Source organism: Diabrotica undecimpunctata, chromosome 5 (assembly GCF_040954645.1).
Source record: "Diabrotica undecimpunctata isolate CICGRU chromosome 5, icDiaUnde3, whole genome shotgun sequence".
Taxonomy (NCBI): domain Eukaryota; kingdom Metazoa; phylum Arthropoda; class Insecta; order Coleoptera; family Chrysomelidae; genus Diabrotica; species Diabrotica undecimpunctata.
In genome coordinates, this window is record NC_092807.1 from 66,244,518 (window position 1) to 66,271,742 (window position 27,225).

The 27,225-nt window shown below is 28.4% G+C and overlaps 2 protein-coding genes across 4 annotated transcripts in view; one reads left to right on the plus strand and one right to left on the minus strand.

Moving 5' to 3' along the window:
- The window catches only part of LOC140441360 (cilia- and flagella-associated protein 61-like), a 185,617-nt gene extending 182,316 nt beyond the window's left edge, over nucleotides 1-3,301 (plus strand). For both annotated transcript variants that reach the window (XM_072532035.1, XM_072532036.1), the window contains one exon: nucleotides 3,088-3,301. In XM_072532035.1, coding sequence (XP_072388136.1) covers nucleotides 3,088-3,270 — 183 coding nt within the window. In that variant the 3' untranslated portion in view covers nucleotides 3,271-3,301. The remainder of the gene's footprint in view (nucleotides 1-3,087) is intronic.
- LOC140441359 (TBC1 domain family member 1-like) overlaps nucleotides 1-27,225 on the minus strand; it is a 515,776-nt gene that overhangs the window by 457,349 nt on the left and 31,202 nt on the right. The window contains exon 2 of one of the 2 annotated variants that reach the window (XM_072532030.1): nucleotides 3,308-3,410. The exons of the other annotated variant lie outside the window; for it this stretch is intronic. The gene's annotated coding sequence lies outside the window, so the exon portion shown is untranslated. The remainder of the gene's footprint in view (nucleotides 1-3,307; nucleotides 3,411-27,225) is intronic. 2 annotated transcript variants of the gene reach the window in all.

The following is a 27,225-nucleotide window of genomic DNA, read 5'->3' on the forward strand; positions in this document are numbered from 1 at the left end:
ACTAAGAAACTCAAAAGAAATTTGAAAAAGAAGTAAAGAGCAAGCTGACTGAATATAAAGAAAATAAAGAGAGATCATTAGAAGACGAGTGGAACCTAATAAGTAGCATTAACTGCAGCAAAATCGATGCTAAGAACTAAAGAAAGGAAAGTTGACCAATGGTTTGATAATAAGTGTACTAAATGACTAGACAAACTAGAGAAAGAAAAATAGTATTTGAAAGCAAAAGACGAATAGCTGATAAACTGTGTAGACAAAAAAAAAATAAGTTTTGAAAAACTGTTAGCCGAAAACTGTCACAATTATGATGTAGAACACACAGAACATGAGAATTGGAAAAGGCAAAAAATTAAGAGCATGAAATATCAAAACCACCAGCGATAGAAAAGGTAATCAAACTGCAGAAAAATAACAATGCCCTTATGTATGATCTCATAAAATGGATATATGAGGTCACACACAAAATATGGAGACAAGAGAAACTGCCAAAAGAATGAAATAAGAGTATTATCCGCCCAATCCATGTAAAGGGCAATAAACTCCTCCTTCAAAACTGTATGAGATTCTCCTTGCTGTCTTGTGGATATCAAATATTTACCAGTATAATATAACCATATGCAGAGAAGATCATCGGAGAATATCAGGCAGGATTTATGCAAGGAAGATCGACCAACTATTCACCGTTAGACAGGTCTTAAGCAAAGCCTGGGAACATGACATAGATGTCTATAATATTTTCGTCGACTTTAAACAGGCATATGCCTCAATAGACGCAGCACACTTATACGAAATATTAAGTAAATTTTAAATAACGTCGTTTTTAATGACGATAGTGGTCACAGTGGCTCATATACAGATACAGTATGAGATGACTGACCCATCTCAAATAAAAAAAATATTAAAACATTATGATGGGCTGGCACCGACGTCACTTAATTTAGCACTGAAATATTTAGTTGGAAAAATATCAGAAGGTAGAAACAACACACTGATCAATAAATCAGTCCAACTGGCAGCATACGCAAATAACATAGATATCATGAGTAGGACCAAAGCAACAGATGAGATTACATATACGGACTTAAATCACATGCTACACAAATATGTCTGCCAATAAACACAAAAAACCTAAAATGCTAGTACAAAGTCGATCAAAGGAAGCAACACGACCCTATCTGACAGTTATCAACTTGGAAACAGTAGATAGCTTTATCTATTTAGGAGTCAACATCACAAACGACGATAGTCATGATGCAGAGCTTAGCAAAAGAATCATCTTAGACAATACGGCATACTTTGCTATAAGCCCGACATTTAAATCACTAGATGTACATTAAAGAACTATCACTAGACGTACGTTAAAGAACTAAGGTACAAATCTACAAGACCATATTCCGCCCTACAGTGAACTAAGTATGTGAAACTTAGATGTAAACACAAAAATCTTTAAACCGCATAGATATCTTTAAAAGTAACGCACTGAAACGAATTTAAAAAACCTCTACGTGGTAGAGAGATATTGGAAGACCGAGCGATGAAAGGATGATGTTGATGAGAATGCCAAAAGTCTTCTTGGCAGTCAATCGGGAAGAAGAAGGACTACAGATCATAACAAATGAAGAAGTTGGATAGAGGATGAAGGATAGTAATAAGTAAATAAAATAATAGAATAATATGATATTAAGATAATAAGATAATAAGATAAGATAATACGATAATAAGATAATAAGATAATAAGATAATAAGATAATAAGATAATAAGATAATAAGATAATAAGATAATAAGATAATAAGATAATAAGATAATAAGATAATAAGATAATAAGATAATAAGATAATAAGATAATAAGATAATAAGATAATAAGATAATAAGATAATAAGATAATAAGATAATAAGATAATAAGATAATAAGATAATAAGATAATAAGATAATAAGATAATAAGATAATAAGATAATAAGATAATAAGATAATAAGATAATAAGATAATAAGATAATAAGATAATAAGATAATAAGATAATAAGATAATAAGATAATAAGATAATAAGATAATAAGATAATAAGATAATAAGATAATAAGATAATAAGATAATAAGATAATAAGATAATAAGATAATAAGATAATAAGATAATAAGATAATAAGATAATAAGATAATAAGATAATAAGATAATAAGATAATAAGATAATAAGATAATAAGATAATAAGATAATAAGATAATAAGATAATAAGATAATAAGATAATAAGATAATAAGATAATAAGATAATAAGATAATAAGATAATAAGATAATAAGATAATAAGATAATAAGATAATAAGATAATAAGATAATAAGATAATAAGATAATAAGATAATAAGATAATAAGATAATAAGATAATAAGATAATAAGATAATAAGATAATAAGATAATAAGATAATAAGATAATAAGATAATAAGATAATAAGATAATAAGATAATAAGATAATAAGATAATAAGATAATAAGATAATAAGATAATAAGATAATAAGATAATAAGATAATAAGATAATAAGATAATAAGATAATAAGATAATAAGATAATAAGATAATAAGATAATAAGATAATAAGATAATAAGATAATAAGATAATAAGATAATAAGATAATAAGATAATAAGATAATAAGATAATAAGATAATAAGATAATAAGATAATAAGATAATATTATAATAATATAATATTATAATATTATAATATTATAATATTATAATATTATAATATTATAATATTATAATATTATAATATTATAATATTATAATATTATAATATTATAATATTATAATATTATAATATTATAATATTATAATATTATAATATTATAATATTATAATATTATAATATTATAATATTATAATAATATAATAAGATAATAAGATAATTAACAAGCTAACAAGATAAGATAATGGGATGAGATAATGAGAAAATGAGATATTAAGATAATAAGATATTGGTATAAGAGAGAAATATAATAATAAGAGACTAAGATAAAAAGATGATTATGACAGAATCTGTAGTCGAAATATAATATAAAATAAAATATAACTGATTTTTTTATCATTTTAGATATCTCAGGAATCTAAAGAAGTACTTGAAGAAAAATTTAAGAGACTTGGGTATCCTAAATATATCGAACGAAAAGTTTTAAACTTTATTAAACAACATTTAGATCTTCTGCCGATGTATGCACATCCCATTATCATCAAAGATATACTGAAAAACTACGCAAACAGTCCTTTATTTACATAATTTCATGGTTTTTAATAAACACATTTTAATATAATACCTAAAGCATACATTTTTTTCTGTAACATTTGTCTATGGCACTCTTTGACTCTTGCCCCTTATTCTGCAACATTTTATCTTGAACGTCTCGGAAATTCATATATCTACGACAAAAATGAATATAAGTGAAATTGTTTGGACCTAGATTTCCTTTCAGTACGTAGAAATTTGAACATGCGAAAAAAAAGTTTTAAAAATAACGTTTTGAAAATTTGCTTATAATAAATTGGAAACGCCTTGTAAAATTTCTCAATATTTGGTACAGTAAATTTTAAGTTATATTTATATCCACTAGGTAAGGAAAAGTGACCAAAAATTTTGCATAATTTCCTAAAATCTATAGAATTAACAAGAGAAAATATACCGAAACAAAACAGTAAAGATGGCGTTACTCATAAAAGTGGTTAAACCGGTTCTTACTCATTAATGATCAGAAAAAATACGTTTTGTATTTCTTGGACCGTATATTTTTAGAAATATCTAAAAAGCTTATTTTTTCATAAAGATTCATACTGTTTTCTGTATTTTTAAAAGTTAAGTAATATATTTAATATTAAATAAAGCATTTTTATTATTTATTTTTCTTTGTATTTTCGTCTTGGTTTAAAACCTTTAGCCACGTAATTACATACAAATATTAGTATTCATTAATTCAGGATTGTACAGATAGGACACTTTCACGCTCAGGGGTTCGTCAGAGCGACTTTATTATAACACACAAGACATAAACCACGGTTAGATAGGTGGGCAACAAATAGGTACACATACAAAAAAAATGTCCATTGAAACGATCAAATTTTTCATTCACACCTTTAATTTAAGTTTTTGCAGAAATACCATAATCAATTTGAAAATGTTTATTATCTTTACTTAATAGTACATTTAAGTTTAACGGCGTCTTTAAACCTGCTTTCAGCAATTCTTGAAGCAGCCACGTACTTGTATTGACAAGTAAGGGACAGTTAAAGAATATGTGATTTAGATCAGCGATACTAGTTCCACACTTACATCTGTCTGTTGGGAGAATTCCGATTTTATGTAGATGCTTTGGAAAACATCCATGATCTACATTTAATCTTAGACGGATGACATCTATGACTTTTATTAAATGTTGTCAATCGTTACGAATCGAATCTTTTAGTGACAGATATTCTTCTAATTTTTTACTTTTCATTTAACGTCTATACTTTTTTAGTTATATTCCTGCAGTTTTTAAATTAAATCTGCTTAGAGTAAATAGGTATAAATATGATGACTAGAAACGAATTGATCGAGAGTAGTGAATCGATTCTATGACGCTACCTATATATATATATATATATATATATATATATATATATATATATATATATATATATATATATATATATATATATATATATATATATATATATATATACTAGCTGGCCCGGTCACGCTTAGCTGTAACTTGGTTATTATACGACTAATAAATATTTTGTTTAATTTATTTAAGAATTAACTAAATATCATGAAATCCATATCTAAGATATTAATTAATAAATTATTATTCTATAATATTATTATTATATTAATAAATTATTTTTAATTCTACACATAAACAATTTTGTCAAAATAAAAATATTTTACTCTTTAGTAAAAATCACATTTTTAAAACATTTCATATACAACTAATAAAAGTTTAGATCTGAGGGTACATGGTATAGATCAGTATATATTATTATAACTGTTTGTATAGGAAAATAAAACTGCTTTTATTATTTTCCTTACAATTTCATCATATTTTATAGAGTTTAAGCGAAACAAAAAAAGTAAATAAACGTAGTTTGTTAAACGTCACTTTATGTTCAAATGAACTACAACTATAAAGGTAGAGTCGTATAAAACCTATAAAGTCGTATATTTTCTCATCTATCAGACCTTCCTAGAAATAAATATTTCAAAACCAAAATTAGACCAATCAATTCAGTCATTCTGGATTTATTATAAAAGTTATAAAAACAAAATGACGTTTGTTAAACGTCAGTCTACATGGCTAAACTGTTACACTACATAGATCAAATGAACTAAAACTGTAGAGGTGAAGTCCTATAAAACATTTTGAATTTAAAATTAAAAAAAAATAAGGGTCATTCCTGAAAATAAACAATACACTATCTCCTAAGTTGAACCAACAAATACACTTACAAAATTTTATTGCAATCGATTTAGTGGTTTTTGAATATTAGTTTGGACAAACACCGTAACACGAGAATTTTATGTTTAAAGATATATATATATATATATATATATATATATATATATATATTGTTATGCTATTTAAATTGTATTATATTGCTTATTTAGGAAAAATCCTGTCTATATTTATTAAATGATCTAATCTCCAATTAATCACAATAAATCAGCATTAATTAATTACAATCTCAGGCTATTTAAATTGTACCTTTGATCGTGGATTCAAAATATTTTCCAATTGGCTTCCTAATCGGGATAGGTAATATGACCTGAATAAAATACATAGAATTTCAACTGAACTATATGTGAGATGTCCTTTATTTTAATGAAATTTTATATAACAATCAATCCTGTAATATTTGCAATATACTAACTTTAAATATATGAGAAGTTGTTTTCTATCATGGACCCAAATGTTATTTTACATTGATTTTTAATATGTGTTATAACTAAGCTCTTTTTATAATTCCTTTTTTTTTAAGTGATCGCAAAATTAACTGTCTCTATTATTTATTCAATTTATTTAATTAATAAATGAAAATCACACTCCGACTCTAATGAAAATTGACTGACCTTTCCTTGAATGCCGTTGCAATTCTATGGCCACGCCACAACAAAAAAAATCCTTTCTCTGCTTCTGCTCCTATTGTGGTCCAGATGACGTACACCTTTCTCCTATCTGTCCTTGTATCTGCAACCCAACAACTCGTGTTAGTCTATCCAGCCTCCTTTTGAGCCAATCTCCGCGCCTGTTTATAACTCCAAATGTTTCCGGCTTCGTCTGCTATTAATATTTTTATACCCTTTGGTTTTCTATCTCTCTGTACCCCGTTCCTCACACTGGTCAGCTTTTACACAGCAAATAAACACACCCGGTAAATTACGTCTTCGGGACTTCAAAAAAAACACAAATCACAAAGCTCCTTCCTTCTTGGACGACGAAAACTGACTACTCTCCTTTTTTCTCTCTCCTATCTCATAGCAAAAACCAACCTCCTTGCATTCAAAAATTGACCAATAAAAATCATCCACCTCTGTGACATATATCATTACCAACCAACTCTCTCTATAAAACGTCATTCGGGTAATTCCAGAAAACAACCTTCTTTAATTATTCTAACTAAATCTATCTGCTTTACAAATATTTCTTACTAATAGCTACAAACGATACCTGTTTCTCAATTCAATGTCTTTTGTTAATAAACTTTTACCGATATAATCTTTCGGGGAGAAAACCACCGCAAATCCCGGTCTATTGTTCAACACTTTCTATATACACTTTTATTCCGGGTAAATCCATTCCACAATAACCGACTTATTTAAATTTCTTATCGATAATATTTAAAAGTCTTGTCTCTGAGGCCTAATGAACAATTCTTCGAACAACTTAAAATACATATTTTGTCTTATACAGGATGTTTGAAAATTTATATGCCCGTGTCTTTATGAAATATCAATAATTTTAATTATTATTTAAGTAATAAAATTTGTATATCGGTTTTTTATTGCTTATGGACATTCAAAAGTACAACAATATATATATATATATATAAAGTTTTATTTTGAGGTTGCAGTCATTAATAGGGCAGGAAAGTACTCTTTGTTCTTTATCAAGCTTTCGTAAAATTTATTTGCTTCTTCAGGATATGCTAAAATATGGTATCAGTAAATACAATGAAATTAGAATTAAATAGCATTGTATAAAACTAGTATACAAACTTACAACATGAGGTTAATCCATTAAATTTTCAAATTTACAAAACATTAAAACTTAACTTATTAAAATTATATAGTTATGTAAGTACAATATTTTAATTTTATTTAATTTTGTACAAATTCATTATGACATTGATTATGTTGATGTTTGATTTATGTCAGGAAGACACTCGTTTCTGTTTATTATATTTTTTGTTGTTGATAACTAGCTCTTGATTGTTATTATGTAACTTACAAAGTGGCGCCAAATATGAATATTTAAATTTTTTAAAATTATAGTATTTATAGTCAGAAAATCTAATATTAGAAAATTATAGTATTAATTTTCGTAAGACAGAATGTAATTATAGATATTGCTTAATTTATCAATATCAGTTTTTTTATTAACGCATTGATATTTATTTATGAATACCATTTCTAAGAATTCTCTTTTATTTAATTGGTTTTCACGTCTTAATATATTAGTTTCATTGAAATTAAATGAATGATTTTTATTAATTGCATGATCTATTAATGCACACGTATTTTTATTATTTCTAAGGTCACTTTTATGTGATGTTAGTCTGCCTATTAGATTTCTAGATGTGTGTCCGATGTATGACTTATCACAATTTTCGCATGGTATTATATAAACTACATTTGAGCTTTCCATAATGCTAATAGGTGATTTAGTTTTTGTATACAATGATGCTAATGTTTTAACATTTTTAGTTGCAATTTTAATATCAGAATAGTTAGCAAAGACTTTAGTTAGTTTGGGTGTTAATGTTAGTATGTAAGGTAGTGATGTGAAAGTAAATTGAGATTGCACGATTTGTTGATTTGGTTCTCTTGTTTGATTCATGTCAATCATTCTATTATTAGGATTGTTAAATAAAAATTTGTTAATTATTTTAATTGGGTATGAATTCTCTAATAAAATGTCTTTAAGTTCTAATAACCCTTTGTTGATGTTATTGATGTGTGATAATTTGACTATTCTGTTTTTTAAAGCCAATATCAAATTTATTTTCATATGAGGTGAATGCTGTGAATGATAATTAATAAATCTGTTACTAAATATAGGTTTTCTGTACCATTCAGTGCTTAATATATTTTGTGCATTACGTTTGATTTTTATGTCAAGATATGGGATGGTATTTTCTATCTCTTTTTTACATGTAAATTGTAAATGTTCCCTATAATTATTAAAAGTTTGTAAAGTTTCATTTATTTTGTCTGCAGGTAAAGCAAGTATTAAGTCATCCACAAATCATTTGATAAATGGGATATGAAAAGGCAACTTATTTAAAGAATCTCTTATTAAATCGTCTAGTACATAATTACATAATATACACGATATACTTGAGCCCATAGGTGTGCCAAAAATTTGTTTATAGAATGCATTATCAAAAATCAATACATTAGAATCAAAAATGAATTCTAAAGTGCTTAAGAACGTTTTTTGTTAATTTTGCAATTTATTTTGATTTCATCCCAATGTCTGTTTATACTATCATTAATAATATGTAGCGGTAAATTAGTAAATAAAGATATAACGTCAAAGCTTACTATTATATAATTATTTGGTAGTCGATAGTTATTGATAAAATTACTTAGTTCAAAGGAATCTTGTATAGAGAAACTATTATCTAAGTTATATGACCTTGTAAGAATATCATTCAAAAATTTTGCTAATTTACTGTTTGGTGAATTAATTGAAGATACAATTGGTCTCATTGTTAAGTTAGGTTTATGTACTTTTGGTTGTGCATAAAAGCGTGGTGTGACAGAGTTATATATAGTGAGAGTTGAGGCTTCTTCTTTCGTGATCATTTTTTTATTTTTCAATTCGGTAACTAATTTGTTAGCTTTCTGTTGCAAGTTACTTGTTGATATAAACTATTTTTTAAATAGTTTATATCATGAATGTAAAAAATTTATCAAAGAACACCCTGAAATATACATCGTGAGAAGTGATAAAGGAAATGTGACTGTTGCAATGTACAAAGATGATTACTATAATAAAAGTTATAAACTTTTAAATGATCCTAAATATTATAAAAAATTACAGAACAATCCCACAAGTACCTTGCAACAGAAAGCTATCAAAATAGTTACCGAATTGAAAAATAAAAAAATGATCACTAAAGAAGAAGCCTCAACTCTCACTATATATAACTCTGTCACACCACGCTTTTATGCACAACCAAAAGTACATAAACCTAACTTAACAATGAGACCAATTGTATCTTCAATTAATTCACCAAACAGTAAATTAGCAAAATTTTTGAATGATATTCTTACAAAGTCATATAACTTGTTTATGTTACATATGATAATAGTTTCTCTATACAAGATTCCTTTGAACTAAGTAATTTTATCAATAACTATCAACTACCAAATAATTATATAATAGTAAGCTTTGACGTTATATCTTTATTTACTAATTTACCACTACATATTATTAATGATAGTATAAACAGTTGGGATGAAATCAAAATAAATTGCAAAATTAACAAAAAAACGTTCTTAAGCACTTTAGAATTCATTTTTGATTCTAATGTATTGATTTTTGATAATGCATTCTATAAACAAATTTTTGGCACACCTATGGGCTCAAGTATATCGTGTATATTATGTAATTATGTACTAGACGATTTAATAAGAGATTCTTTAAATAAGTTGCCTTTTCATATCCCATTTATCAAATGATTTGTGGATGACTTAATACTTGCTTTACCTGCAGACAAAATAAATGAAACTTTACAAACTTTTAATAATTATAGTGAACATTTACAATTTACATGTGAAAAAGAGATAGAAAATAGCATCCCATATCTTGACATAAAAATCAAACGTAATGCACAAAATGTATTAAGCACTGAATGGTACAGAAAACCTATATTTAGTAACAGATTTATTAATTATCATTCACAACATCCACCTCATATGTAAATAAATTTGATATTGGCTTTAAAAAACAGAATAATCAAATTATCACACATCAATAACATCAACAAAGGGTTATTAGAACTTAAAGACATTTTATTAGAGAATTCATACCCAATTAAAATAATTAACAAATTTTTATTTAACAATCCTAATAATAGAATGATTGACATGAATCAAACAAGAGAACCAAATCAACAAATCGTGCAATCTCAATTTACTTTCACATCACTACCTTACATACCAACATTAACACCCAAACTAACTAAAGTCTTTGCTAACTATTCTGATATTAAAATTGCAACTAAAAATGTTAAAACATTAGCATCATTGTGTACAAAAACGAAATCACCTATTAGCATTATGGAAAGCTCAAATATAGTTTATATAATACCATGCGAAAATTGTGATAAGTCATACACCGGACACACATCTAGAAATCTAATAGGCAGACTAACATCACATAAAAGTGACCTTAGAAATAATAAAAATACGTGTGCATTAATAGATCATGCAATTAATAAAAATCATTCATTTAATTTCAATGAAACTAATATATTAAGACGTGAAAACCAATTAAATAAAAGAGAATTCTTAGAAATGGTATGCATAAATAAATATCAATGCGTTAATAAAAAAACTGATATTGATAAACTAAGCAATATCTATAATTACATTCTGTCTTACGAAAATAATACTATAATTTTCTAATATTAGATTTTCTGACTATAAATACTATAATTTCAAAAAATTTAAATATTCATATTTGGCGCCACTTTGTACGTAACCATAATAACAATCAAGAGCTAGTTATAAACAACAAAAAATATAATAAACAGAAACGAGTGTCTTTCTGACATAAATCAAACATCAACATAATCAATGTCATAATGAATTTGTACAAAATTAAATAAAATTAAAATATTGTACTTACATAACTATATAATTTTAATAAGTTAAGTTTTAATGTTTTGTAAATTTGAAAATTTAATGGATTAACCTCATGTTGTAAGTTTGTATACTAGTTTTATACGATGCTATTTAATTCTAATTTCATTGTATTTACTGATACCATATTTTAGCATATCCTGAAGAAGCAAATAAATTTTGCGAAAGCTTGATAAAGAACAAAGAGTTTCACTTTCCTGCCCTATTAATGACTGCAACCTCAAAATAAAACTTTATTTTATATAACGTGCCAGTCAATAATACCTAACTACTTTATATATATATATATATATATATATATATATATATATATATATATATATATATATATATACAGGGTGAGTCATGAGGAACTTTACATACTTCTACCATATGTAGAGTCCCTCAGGGAGCATATCATGTGGCCACTAAAAAATGTCAACTCCTCTTCTTTATTAATTAACAGTGTGATATGTGTAATTGACGATTTATTACATTTTACTGTAGTGTTTATACGGCTCATTTGATTTTTTTAATTTTTGCATGATATAGTATACTACTATCAAGAATTCGACTGGTATTAGCTAAACTAAAAAATTCCAGGACTGGCTTTGGAAAAATTAATTTAGGGATTCGTATTAAATATTACACCCTGTATAATTTTTTTTTAAAATGCAATAAGTGATTTTCAAACTACATAAATAGCCAATGAAAACGACATATGCGACAATGTTGTCGCACTTCTATTAAATTTTTAGTGAACGATCAAATCTTACCAAAAATAGAACAACCATAATGAAGTATCAAATTATAAGGTATTAATTTAAACAAATGTTATAAATTTCAAACATTTTAATTAAAATGAGTTCCTACAACATAATCTAATACGTAGAAAATTAACATCTTTACTGTCACTTTGTATTATCTCTACGATAGAATCAATTGTTTTTCAATTTTAAATTTTTACTCATAGATCGTATTGAGGCATTATTTTCGATAAATAATAAATTAAATTGATTAAAAAGTCAAACCTCTTGTATGTGTTAGTTTTTGTTGATTGTAAATGATTAAAATTTTATGTCAAATAATAATACATTGCATCAACTGTACTAAATAAAAATAAATCTAAAAAAGTTTAAAATGAAGGTTGGCGTTGACCGTTTGACGTTTCTTGATATTTTATACCCATTGTCATTATTGTCATTATCAATTGTTATTTATGTGTACAAGAATACATATTTCTTCTGTCATATCTACGTTAAGTACATTGTGTTAGTTTTGGTAGAGCTTTTGTTACTTTCGTTCAAAATGCCACATCAGTTTTCGACCACAGAATATGCAGACATAATATTTGTTTATAGATTCTGTAATGGGAATGGTAGAGCTACTAGTAGAGAATATCGCAGGAGATTTCGTAATCGTCGAACTCCCAGTCATCCAACATTTGGGTCAGTTTTTAATTATTTGCGAGAAAATGGCACTTTTCCTAGTGGAACAACAGAGCGACATGTAGATGAAGCGCAGGAAGATGACATTATGGACGCCGTTACTATGAACCCTACAATAAACACTAGACAAGTAAGTCGAGAACTCAATGTTACTCAATCAAAAGTAAGTAGAGTCTTACAAAAAAATAATCTATACCCATATCACATTCAAATGGTTCAGCGACTACATGCTGGAGATGAGATCGATAGGTTGGAATTTTGTAGATGGATTAACAATAATCGACCAACGCTATAAAGGACACTATTTACAGATGAAGCCCAATTTACCAGAGACGGGATAAATAATTCACGAAATTCACATGTGTGGGCAGAAGAAAATCCCCATGCTATTCGAGAACGTCGTTCTCAGTTAAGGTTTTCGGTTAACGTGTGGATTGGTGTCATAAATAACCAATTAGTAGGTCCTCACTTTTTTGATGGTCCTTTAACAGGGCAGGTCTATTTGAACTTTCTACAAAATATTTTGCCGAATTTGCTTGCCAACGCGAACGTTGCTATCCGAGGGATGTATTTTCAGCATGATGGGGCACCCCCACACTTTTTACTGGCAGTGAGACAACATCTCAATAATGTTTATGGCAACAGGTGGATAGGACGTGCAGGTCCTATTTCGTGGCCTTCAAGATCCCCTGATTTCAATCCCGTTGATTACCATATTTGGGGACGATTGAAGCAACTAGTTTACGCAGTGAATATTAATAACCGACAGCAATTAATTGATAGAATTATACATTGTTGTAATACTATTAGAAACGATCCCCAGAGTATCCGTAATTCAATACGTCAATTAACAATTCTGCAACAAAAATGTGTACAGGCTGCAGGGTTCCATTTCGAAAATCTATTTTGAATTATTTTTATTTTGTTACCATTATTGTATCTTTTCCAGTTCTAATTTATGGGTTTATCATAACTATGTACATATTTTTAGTTTTTTTTTAAATTGTTCTTCGTTATTGTTAGTAGTTACCGTTTTTTGTTGTGCAGTGACTCAGTTTATCATTTCAATTAAAATGTTTGAAATTTATAACATTTGTTTAAATTAATTACCTTATAATTTGATACTTCATTATGGTTGTTCTATTTTTGGTAAGATTTGATCGTTCACTAAAAATTTAATAAAAGTGCGACAACATTGTCGCATATGTCGTTTTCATTGGCTATTTATGTAGTTTGAAAATCACTTATTGCATTTTAAAAAATATATATACAGGGTGTAATATTTAATACGAATCCCTAAATTAATTTTTCCAAAGCCAGTCCTGGAATTTTTTAGTTTAGCTAATACCAGTCGAATTCTTGATAGTAGTGTACTGTATCATGCAAAAATTAAAAAAATCAAATGAGCCGTATAAACACTACAGTAAAATGAAATAAATGGTCAATTACACAAATCACCCTGTTAATAATAAAGCTGATAAATATGCTCCCTGAGGGACTCCACATATGGTAGAAGTATGTAAAGTTCCTCATGACTCACCCTGTATATATATGTATATATATATATATATATATATATATATATCATATAATACAAAATATTATATATTATAATATTTATGATGTCACTGGTTGACCTCGCATGCTTTGTTCTTTGTTAACAAATCAATCACTGGGGGAAAATGGTGATCTTAACCACCTTTTCCTTTCATTTTTTGGCTTTTTAACGACAAGTTGTCAACCAAATTTATCATATTCTTTGAATGTACCGCTCTATTGTATTAGAGGTTGGTATTTCGCCTTGCTGTTCTGTCAGTTTGACCTCAAGGCCATGTCTTCTCACGTTGTTTGCGTGGGTGTTAAACCTGTAAATTCATTTACCTGCGAGATTCAGTAAGCTAAAGACTGGTAACTTCATTTTTTATCTTAAATACTATTTTTTAATCTTAAATAATTCAATAATGTTACCTAAAGTCAAAATACCTAGTTTCAATTAATTGTTTTATACAACTTTAACTCTAAATATCCAGTATCGTAAGATTTTTCATATTTTTAACATCATTGACTGCTACATGTCTTTGTAAAGTAACACACATGTTTTTAACTTCTCTATGGATGTTTGGTTTCATATTGTTCTTTTTAGATGAACTGATGATGCTTTCTGAGCAGAAAGCGATGAAGTAGCCACCTTCTTTGTCTTTTATTTCTCCACTTTGACCGAAAAACCCACCACTCTTCGAGTGTACCTTAATTTATATATATATATATATATATATATATATATATATATATATATATATATATATATATAATATATATATATATTATGTTAGGTTCAATTTGAGTGGGCGCTTAACCACCATTCCACTCTACCTGTTCCTTCTTCTCGTGATCAACCTGACAAAATCTGCAATTCACACTTTCTGTCAGTCCGATTTTGTTCATGTGTCGCTAGAGGCGACAGTGTTCTGTTAGGAGACTTACGATACTACGCAGATGACTCCTATTTATGTCTAGTAGATTGTTCGATCTCTTCTTTGAGAGTTCATGAATAAAAGCCTTCGAATGTTCATGACCCATTTGTTCGTACGATTGATTACATTTCATCCGTTCCTTTTGGCTGTGCTTCTTGCTATGCCAACGACGGGTTCTGGGGATATGAATGTTTTTTTTGCCTCTGTACTGGCAAGTAGGCCCGCTTTTTTGTTCCCTTTAATACCAGTATGTCCAGACATCCAAAATAAGCTTACTGTTGCTTTTTCCGATCCGAAGATAATTCCAAACTAGCTTGTTGTCAATCCGATTCGATTCCAGTGCCTTTATTGCCGCCTGAAATATTTTTTATAGATGTGTCCCTACAGTTCCTCGTAATTATTTTCTGCAAGCACATTTCTGCATAGATTTCTGTTTGGAAGATTGCCTAGGCTTTCACTTAGGCTTAGCCTTGATGTCACTACGTATATGAGATTCCTTTTATTTGACTCCCATTCGTTTCTTCCTGAAAAGAGGATGGTAAACGGGTTTTAAGGTTAATGCGAGTGCATAATGAAGATAAAATGCAATGGCATGACTTGCAAACAGAAAAACAAAAAAGATAATAGGTATATTGATAGAAAGCAGACGCAAATAAATATTTCTGACTATTTAGTCGTCATGATTGAGCTAAGATACAGGTGTGTTTGTCCTTACACTTTGTCCTGATGCCTTTGTTTCGCGCACCAGTCATATGTCGCTGGTTTTTTTCCTTGGAGAACAAGATTTGTCCTTAGGGAAATAATTTCACTTTGTATACTTCTTTGAAGGACCACCCAGAAAACTGGGACAAATGAAAGTTTCGAAAAGAACGTTTTAACAAGTCTATTAAAACAATTACAACAACGCATTTTGGACGCCGATAACTTGCTTACGATAGCTGATTTATGAAACTAAACTTTATGAAACTATAAAACTAGATAACTTGTCGGTGATACAATATTGACACGAACCGAGTAAAACTTATTAATATACCGACTGTGCTAAACCTTCTGAGGTGCGGCTAGCGCGGACAGGAGCCTATAGCTCATCCAATGCTGGATTCGAACTCATGCAAACTGATTTCAATCACTCGGCTCGTAATCGTTTCTTAACATTCAGAAATCTCCCCCTGACCCCTTCGACGTATCTAAAGGATATGTTTACATTTAAAATACCTTCGAATTTCATTTTATTGGTAAAATTACCTGAGAAGGGTAACTTTCGTTAATGTTGGGAAATTTCAAATGACTCAAACCGATAATTTGGAATTACTAACCCTTTCATTTTTATGATTCTTTGACGATTTTAGAAGCTTATGTCTAGAAAGTTATTTGAATGCAAGTTATCGGCGCCGTACAGATTATTAGATGGTTACAAAGCAATTTTATAAATCTAAACTAATATACAGTGTGATATAATGATATGATACAAAAATAAAATAAAAATATTAGATATTGTTGTTATGCAACAATGATCCTTTCCGAAGTTAACATGTTCCTTTTATAACTTGGCTGCACCCTATAAGTCTGAGGATATATTATTAAAAACAATACTCAATATTATAGAAAAATAAATATCTGGTTAGATATATTTAGACACAATTTTATTAGACCATTTTTCTACGAGGCTAATTTAAATTCAGAAATGTCTTTGGACTTGCTATAAAAAGAGATTTCACCGAGGCTTGCAGAACTGACTCCAGATGAAGAAATTTTATTTCAAATGGATGTGTACACTGCGCCCAATAGCCGAGAGCTTAAGGAATTCCTTAATGTTAAAGGTCCAATGAAACACTTATTAAAACTGTTTTTAACTGTACACATATAACACACATAATATATCTCTAAAATAAAGGTAAATAATTTCTTTAATACAACATCACTGACACAGTTACAAACAATTACGTTATTTCTGTTTTCTTTTTCAATCAATCACAACACAAAGTAACTTCTAGACTAGCTCCTAAAGAAACATCTCCTTTTTTAGGTCGATCTATACCACAGACGATACGTTAGCAAAAATGAACATTTAAAACACACCATTTTTAACAATAGACCTTGTACCGGAATGTATGTACTGCTTATATTATCTGTATACTAATGTCACATTTACATTCAATAAAAAAATGGCACTTTTGTATCATACCTGATGCAAGGTTTGGTTAAATTAGTACTATTATAATATGTAATTTTTTACCTTTGTAAAAATTGTACTTTACCGGTGACCTGACGATGACCAGAAATCTATAGTGGTCGAAACCGGTCGTCACTTACTAAATAAATAGATTGTAAGTCTGTCATTTATTTCTACCACTCAGTTTTAAATGGACTCATACGAGCAAATAATTCATTATTAGATGTAAATATATTAGAACTGCTAGTTTTATTTGCATTAGTTGCCGGATAATCAAAATGATAGAAGAAAATATAATTTTTCGCTGAAATATCTTCAAAAGTAAATTCAAAAATAAGTATAATTAAAAAAAATTAAAACCTGTAACACAATAAAAAAAGATGCAGTACTTTTAAGTACTGTCAGGTTGTGTAGAGTACCTTAGTATAGGTAGTAAATTATTAGGTACCTAATGAAAAATATGGAGATTTAAAATATATATATATATATATATATATATATATATATATATATATATATATATATATATATATATATATATATATTGTTGTTTCATTTTATCAATCAAAGATAGAATAAAAATTTTATTTTGTTATAGAACGTGGGCACATAAATTTGCACCGCCCTGTATATCGATTTGTAAATATTTATTATAAGTTGGTTTTAAGCAGTGGGTTTATCCATAATGAGTTTTACCCTGAAGGACTGAAAAACATTAGTAAATATTTAAATGTGAATAGACAAAATTGTTTCCCGGTATTTGTAGATATTATATTTTAAAAGCCTTTTGTTTTGTTTCGCTGGAAAGGCAAAAGCCACCAGGTAGTTATTGTATTTAGAAAGTATAAGATAAAACCGTTATCATTTTTAAAGAATAGTTGTTTAGAAGCGATGCTTGTATTTTTCTGATGTAAAATGAGAGGTGGTATATAGTAATTTTCTGATTGGTTAGCGAGTTTGGAATGGGGATGAAAGAGAGTGAATGTTTGAAAGTTTGGATTAGAAAAGATTATCATGTGATGGTCATCCGGAAGAAGCAAGTGAAGTTTTGTGTGGTCCGTTAAGAAGAAAGTACCAGTTTGTTAATAGTGAGAAGTGGTTGGCTAAAAGGTGGAACGAGAGATAAGTCAAAGTTGAGAAGTCGAATACCTTCTTGATTCTATAAAGTCCAAGTGAGTAAGTCACAAGAACTATAACTATTATAAATATCACCAATTAAAAAAAATACTTGAGTCTCAGGAGATTGTTAGTATATGAAAGAGAGGAGAGAACTTTGGAGTTTGTTGAACGAGTACTGGTAAAATAGGCCTGCTCGTCTTTTGGAAAATGAGTTGCTGGCATGCTAATGGTTGGATACTTAGAACGGAGAAGGCTTTGATTGGTAGCCTAACACAATCAACAAGAGGGAGCTGTTTTGGTCGAAAGGAGACATCGTCGTGTGTGATTTAAAAGGTCAGTCAATTATTTTGTGTGACAAAATTTTTGTATGTTTCAAATAAAAGACTCTATACCATCAGAAGATCAAAAATTATCGCTATTTTAAAATACCATAAATTTTATAAAAAATTTTTTACGCCAAAGAATAATTATTAATATTGCTTAAAAAATTAAAAATTTTATATTTTTTGAGTACAAAAACATATGAACAAAGATTCCAATTTTTCAAAATTTTTATAGGAAATGTAATTATTTTACGAATATCCAAATTTCTTGTTTATGTTGTTTTATCAATGATATAAAAAAACAAACCGATAAATATTTGGTAGATTAAAATTAATTTATGTGGTACAATTTTCATTGGGACAGTTAAGCCCATGGAATTTATTTGATAAATCTTAATATTATTTCTTTTGATAATAAAAGATATTTGTATTTGTTTATTTATGTTATTTCTATTTATTTCCTTTTCCTATTTTATCCCGATATGGAACAACTAAGAGATACTGGAAACCACGAGAAAAGATAAGTATAACCTAAGCTGATTTAATTTTTTTGTATAATAAAAAGGCACCCTGAGATTATTTTCTTTTTGTATGAGTTTGCGACACTTAGATAATTAATTAAAGAAATTAAATAAATAAAAAGGTTAATATAAAAGTAAGAAAGAGCAGATCATAATACAATGGCGAACCAACGTGTGGCATGAAAGTATCTCTAGTTGTGAATTTGAAAGGATAGGAAACGGAAAAACAGGTAATTTTTTATTTGTCCGTCGGAAAAAGTTGATATATTTGAAAGTTTATGAAATATCTTTTTTTGATTTATTTTTCTCTTGGTACAATTTTCACATATTTATTTTATTTTTTATTGATTTGAATTTTGACAATTATTTATATTTGGGTGAACGGAAAATTTTTCTTTTTTAACGCAAACTTAGAAACAACAACCATGGAGATCGAAAAACAGGAATTATCAGGAATGGATAAATTATTACAGCTAATGCAAATACAAACACAAACAATGAATGAAACATCAAAGAAAATGGATAAAAATCAACAGGAAACAAAACAAATAATGAAAGAAAATCAAAAAGGGAGAAAACAATCCTTAGAAGAAAACAACAGAAATATAGAGAATATTAAGAATGAAATGGTACAGAAAATCGAGGAGATTGTAGAAAAAAAGCGAGAAACAAGAGATGGAGATTAAAGAAATCAAAATTCAAATGAAGAAATTAGAAAATTTAGAAAATAAATTAGAAACAAAATTTGAAAACGCGTTACAAGAAGACAGGCGAGAAATAGAAAGAAAAATGGCGGAAATCAATAATCAACAAAATTCCGGGGAGAGAAGGGAAACGATTATCCATAGTACAGAGGAAGTGAAAATACAGTTTGGCGGGGATGTAAGAAAATTACACCCAGTGCCCTTCATAAATAATTTAAAAAATAAAGTACAATATATCGGACATTTTGGAGCAGCAAAAGAAACGATTAGAAACCATCTCAAAGATGAGGCAAGTCTATGGTTTGACAGCAAAGAGGAAGAGTTTGACAATTGGCACAAATTTGAACTCAAATTTTTGAGTTATTTCTGGGGGAAAATACAACAGTTAGAAATAAACAAAGAGTTGCAAAATGGGAGACACCATGATAGAATGGGTATTTCAGAAAAAACATACGCACTACAATTATACAACAATGCAAAACACCTGCAATACAATTATTCTTCCGAACAGATAGTAGCACTGATAGCCAGACACTTTGAAGATACTCGTGAAGATCACATAACTTTACAAAACTACAAAGATATCGACAGTTTATGCCAATTCCTACAAATACGAGAAGCAAAAATGAGAGAAAGAAAAATAAGAAGATCGCAAGAAAGTTATAGACAACGCACAAATCAAGACTATAGAGATAGAGGATAAAACTTTAGGAGAGATTACACAAATCAAGACTATAGAGATAGAGGACAAAACTTTAGGAGAGAGTACACAAATCAAGACTATAGAGATAGAGGACAAAACTTTAGGAGTGATTACACAAAAAGAGAATTTATTCCCAGAAGGGAAAACGAAAATAGGGACAACGGAAGAGGAAATTATGAACAATGAAATCGGCAATGGAACGAGGACAGATATCGAGAAAACAAGAATAGAAATAACGTACTTATTATCAAGAAAACAGAAATAATAATAGACAGATACGAAACATTGAAATAATTAATTAAAGAAATTAAATAAATAAAAAGGTTAATACAAAAGTAAGAAAGAGCAGATCATTATATATATATATATATATATATATATATATATATATATATATATATATATATATATATATATATATATATATGTATATATATATATATATATATATATATATATATGAATATATATTTATATATATATATATATATATATATATATATATATAAAGGGTCAGGGGGAAAAACGATGAGAGTCAAAATTGTATTAATTTTCAATTGTGGATGGCTTTGGGAATAATGCTGAGACTCAAGAGATATTAACGGTTCAATAAAATAAGCAAAAGGGAAAAATGATAAGCGTCAACAGTATTGTTGGCTCTTGTCGTTAGTCACGTTTCGTTGCGTTATGCGTTCACTTGTGTGTTTTGAGGTTAAATTTGCTTTATTATTTGTTACTATTTGAGTATTGTTTACTTGATATTAGATTTTTTACTCCAAATTATGGAGTTGGTAGGGGAAACGGACCAAGTGCCAAAAAAGAAGCCAAAGTTAGGTAGACTTTCCGAAGTGAAGAAGAAACTATTGAAACAAAGTCATGAGGTAGGCCCGAAGTGTCGTTGTTTTAGGTTAAAGTGCTTCGATGCCATAAAACCGTGTTATAGGCAGCTAGTTGTCACTAAATTCATTGAGATAGAGGATTATAACGAACAGAACTTATATTTAGGTGGTCTAATAACAATATCATTGGTGAAACAGCGCATACCTAGAAATGAGGATCCAGATTCCCATACATATTCTTATTCCTATAAAATAAGGTATTTAGTAGACTGAAATCTTATAAAAATCTCTGTTTGCTACACTGCATTCATGTCGATACATAATCTTTTGCACGAATAGTTTGCACTCAAAGTGTTGCACTCAAAACATTACAGTCAATGCTGACAAATAAAGGTTGCATTGTGAAAGGTGGACGAGGTAAACATAGTAATAGGCCACATGAACTTTCAGAGGAAACCCTTTCTAAGGTTCACATACATATAAAATCTCTAAAAGGTCGTCGTTCTCATTATAGTCGGCATGACTCAAAAAAGATTTATTTGCCAGAAACTCTGGATATTAAAAAACTTCATAGGCTATACAATGAACTTTATCCAAATAATAAAGTTTGCTATGATTCATACCGCAATGTATTTAACACTAAATATAATATAGGTTTCGGCTATACACGTACTGATACGTGCAGTACATGTGATCACTTCAAGGCTCGAGATCTGCAAAAACAAATTGGTAATAGGCCTAATGAGGAGATATTGAAAAACTTACGGGATGATTTAAAAAATATTAACACTTTACAAAATCTACATTTAAGAAAAGCAGAATCTTTTTACGCAACAAAACGTTCAGTTAGGAAAGCTTCTCAAAAATCTGTAGAAATGGAAGGCATTTGCATGGATTTTCAGAAAAACTTTTGTATACCCAACATATCAACAAATGATGTGTACTATAGTCGGCAGTTATCATATTACATTTTCAATATTCATGTTCTGGTCAGATAGGTTTTTTTATACATACGATCAAACTATTGGGCATAAAGGTTCTGACGAAGTTTCTTCAATACTTTATCACTTCATTTTCAACTTCCTTAAGCCAGATGTGTGTCAGTTGACAGTGTTTTGTGATTCTTGTGCAGGCCAAAACAAAAACTTTACATTGTTCAGACTGGCTTATTTTCTTGCACACGTATGTGGTTGACTGGACAATTTGAATATGATATTTCCAATACGTGGCCACTTGTACATGGAATGTGACCGCAATATGGGATTGATTAATCAAAAGTCTTACTGCGAAGTGCCTGATGACTGGATGATGGTTATTGCCAATGCAAGGATAAAGCCATCCCCATTCACTGTGTTTAAGTGTGACTAATCCATTTTTTTTGTTGGACTTGATTTTTCCAAACTTTGAACTTTAAGCAAAAGTGTCCACTTCCTTCACGACCAGTCAGGGAGCTTAAAGTAAATGTTGACAATCCAAAAATGGTAAGTTTTCGAGATACTTTCAATGTATCTTTTGTAATTATTGTTCCTCTCGGTAATCAAAATAAAAGTCATTCTTTATCGCAAAGATCTAAGAAGAAGAAGGATTACCTGACTGTTGAAATGGAAAAATACCTGGATATTCAACCAAAACCTTTATACAGTGGAAGAATACCTGTTCCCAAACCTAAATACGAGGATTTGCAAGTTTTGAAACAGTTTCTACCTAAGGAATCTCAAGTATTCTTCGAGAATTTACCAACAACTGACCTAAATATTGAAATCAATGATGATCCTGATGAAGTTTTTGGGTAAGTTGAGTGACTATTTTTTGTAGGCTAAATAACTACCCTAATTGATTTAACACGACCAACCGTCTTATATTGAATCATTTTTGCAGAGATTCCGCGTCTACAAATTTCCAAAAACCAAAACGACAAAAGAATACAAGAAAACATCCAATAAAACCACGTTTGGAGCAAATTACCAAGACTTTTTACATTCCTATTTAAGCTGTTTACATACTTTAAATTCTGTTATCTATAAGAGGTTTAATACATATTGACTCCCATCATTATTGTATCTTATTTTGTGACTCTCATCATTTTTCCCAATTATGGTAGGTATTAAAGTTTTATTGTTCTAAAAACATTACGTGAATACACCTTCTTTGAGCTAAGTTACACTATTAAGTGGTTAGGTGGAATAGTAGTATTAGTATTATATAGTATTTTGTCTTTTCTTTTAGCCCATTTTATAAATGGTTGCGTTTCAAACTTTCAATTACCTGATCCTAGATTTTGAATTTCTGATCTAAGCAAAATTTATAATTATATTATTTCTCTATAGTTTATTTATAAAACCAGTAAAATATCACATTTTAATTTAATTTTCCATATACTTGTTACATTTTTTCAGGTATCTATCAATGATGAATAAATCTTCTTTTTTATTACTAAATAAAAAATAATTTTTTAAAACAAAATTTTATTTTTTGGCAATATAATTGTCAAAAATGAAAACTTTAAGTTGGCATTCATGACATTCGAGGCTTATTTCTAATTGGTCGCTATTCTAACTTATTTATAAATTCAATTGTTTTTGTGTTAAAAAAGTTTTTCAAAATTATATTACAAAATTTAAGAGAAACATTTATTAGATAGGAAAATTTTTATAATAGTTTTTTGAAATATTTTTAGCAGCATAAATTTATTAACAAAACTAATTTTATTTGGTGAGTTAATATAATTTTTTTTCTAGTTCCACTTTGTAAGATATTTTGTATTTTTAAGCAGCTCTTGAAAATTATTGTAAGCAGAATTGAAAGTTCGAGATAAAAAGTAGTTACCTAATAACCCCTTTTATTGACTCCAACCCATCCAACATATTTATATATATTTCCAAACGAGTCATAAGTACTTCTTTTTTCTTACTCTTATATATATATATATATATATATATATATATATATATATATATATATATATATATATATATATATAGAAAAGAAAAGAAATTTAATCTTTGCAGATAAGTTAAATAGTATTCTCTTAAATATTGGGGAAATCTGCAATATATATATATATATATATATATATATATATATATATATATATATATAAAGTAGTTAGGTATTAATGACTGCAACCTCAAATATATATATATATATATATATATATATATATATATATATATATATATATATATATATATATATATATCTTTAAGGAATTTAAAAATTTATTTAACTGATGATGCCCAATGAACATTGGGCGAAATGTATTCAATAAATAGATAAAGTAGCACAACTCTTGTCTTTTTTATCTCCAAATTGACCGAAAATATCCCATTCACTTACGAGTGCACATTTTTTTATATTATTTATATATATATATATATATATATATATATATATATATATATATATATATACAGTAGACTCCCTCTATAACGAGAACTGAAATGACAGACTAATTACCTCTTTATAAGCCGATCTCGTTATATCAGACAATCATAATACTGTGCATACATATGAATCTGTAGTTTTCTAAACCATTAACTTCCTATAGTGAAGCCATTCGGAGCAATATAAGATGCTAATAAATATTGTTTGAATGGCGTTTTTGAAAAAAAGTTATTTACTTTTATTGTCAATGAAATATATTAAAACATAAAAGAGTTGTTTACTTTTATTATCAATGATATACGTTAAAACAAAAAAGGCGTACTTATATTTTTTTCCAACTACATAATGTATAAATCGTATTTTCAAGGATAACATAAACTATTGCTTCTGCAATTTTAAGAACTCTGTTATTTTTAACTGCTTTAAATGGTCCAGTATCATTCTATCATATATTTTCTAAAGATGTGAAACAGTTGTATTTATTCATTGTAAAGAAGTTTATTGCGGGCTGCAGTTAAGTTTATTGAGGGTCTGTTTGAAAAGGTATTTATTTATAGCCACGACCGGACTAAAAACGTAAAAAACACGTTTTTGGATCTTATTTTTTCTCGTTATAACCAAATTTGCCTCGCTATAGACGGTTATAGTTCAATAGAAATTTCACGGGACATCTAATGTATCTCGTTATAAACGAAACCTCGTAATAACCGTGTTCGTTATAGAGGGAGTATACTGTATATATATATATATATATATATATATATATATATATATATATATATATATATATATATGTATATATTGAAACAATTTTTCTTTTTATTCGAAAAGTAATAGCTTTTACAGGTAGAATACGGTTGAATGAGGTCATGACTGAACACCTTGGCTGCTGCATACCTCACATCTGCCCCTTTGGGCACCATAGTTTACTCAGTGGGAGCCTATGTTTAAAAAGCATACGGGATTTAATAATTTGTTTCTCTTCTTCGTTTTTCAGGGTAGACATTACTATTCTGTTTTCGTCATTTTGGTGGAATTTGTGAGCCATGAGACCTCAGCAACTCCTGTTCGGAAATCTAAGATATTGCCTTTTCTTTAGGTCGCAGCATTATATAAGCATTAACGAATGATATGTCTATTAGTCCCAAAAAAATTCTATGCCACCATTTCTTACAGCAACTGTCTACTGCATAAGCTGTTCTTAAATAATCAGCATTGTCTGGTTCAAGTGAGATACAACTGTCTCTTTCTGCTGACTCAAGTTAATTTCATATAATCAATTTACCTCGATATTTTTTTGTATACCATTGTCTATGAGCTGAGCCAGATCTTCTACTTCCAGTGTACTTGAATTTTCTGGTACAGCATTGTTAAAATTATTTAACGCCTCATCATCATTACCAGATTCTTCGTCAGTTTAGAAGCTCAAATCATCCGGTATACCCTCAAATAAAAAATTCCCAACAACATTTAATAATTTTGAATCACTTAGAGGTTGTTTACTGGTTCATTCTATTATTTTTTCAATATAAAAGAAAGAAAGAATATAACCAGAAGCAATAGTCACGAAACAAATTTATGACCAATATTAAACTTACTTACAATATTACTTTTAATTCTAAATTTGTCCCGGATACTCTCTTGTCAATTCGCTAGCTAAACTCCCTTCTTGGATCTGCTCCCAAAAATGAATCTCAATCTCATGTCTTAACCAAAACTCCTATCTCCTTTTGGATACTAAATTCTCCTAGCCTAAGTTTTTCCCGATGTAATGATAACTTATTGGTACTTATAAATCCTGTTAACTTCTGCACTGCTACCATTCAGCACACATGGAATCGCCACTTCTACGATTTTCGAAAACAAAAATTACTTTTTAATTCACACAATTTAATTTTCTTTTACCGTTCAAATTCACCAGAATTCAATATTTTTTTTTCTTCCAATATTAATAATTTTTTGCGACCAGGAACAGACTGTCTTTTTTTCAACTTTCAAAATCCCTTCAAACGTACAACTTCTCCTTCCCTTTTCTATTTTAAAACAATGATCTTTTAGTCTTTGAAACAAACGCACAGAATTCCCAGTTTCTACGAAATCTATTAAATTAATATTTCACTTGTTTTCGATACACATCCAACAATAGAATCCGCATAAATTGAATTTCTAAACTTTCCCATTTTTGACAAAAGAATAGCTGAATACGATTAATCGCTGTTTTATAATCTCCTCGTTAAAAAAACAATCTCAGACAGGTTTTTTCTGAATTTTGATACTAAACACTTTATATTCATCCAAAATTTAATTCTACCTGATATTTTAAATCTATTATCTATTACAATCTAAACTTTTCCTATTCTCTGTATTTTAAAACCATGTGTATATTTCCAAATCATAAGAACTTCCCCGCCTTTGATTTTTATTTACAAAAATTCTTATTTTT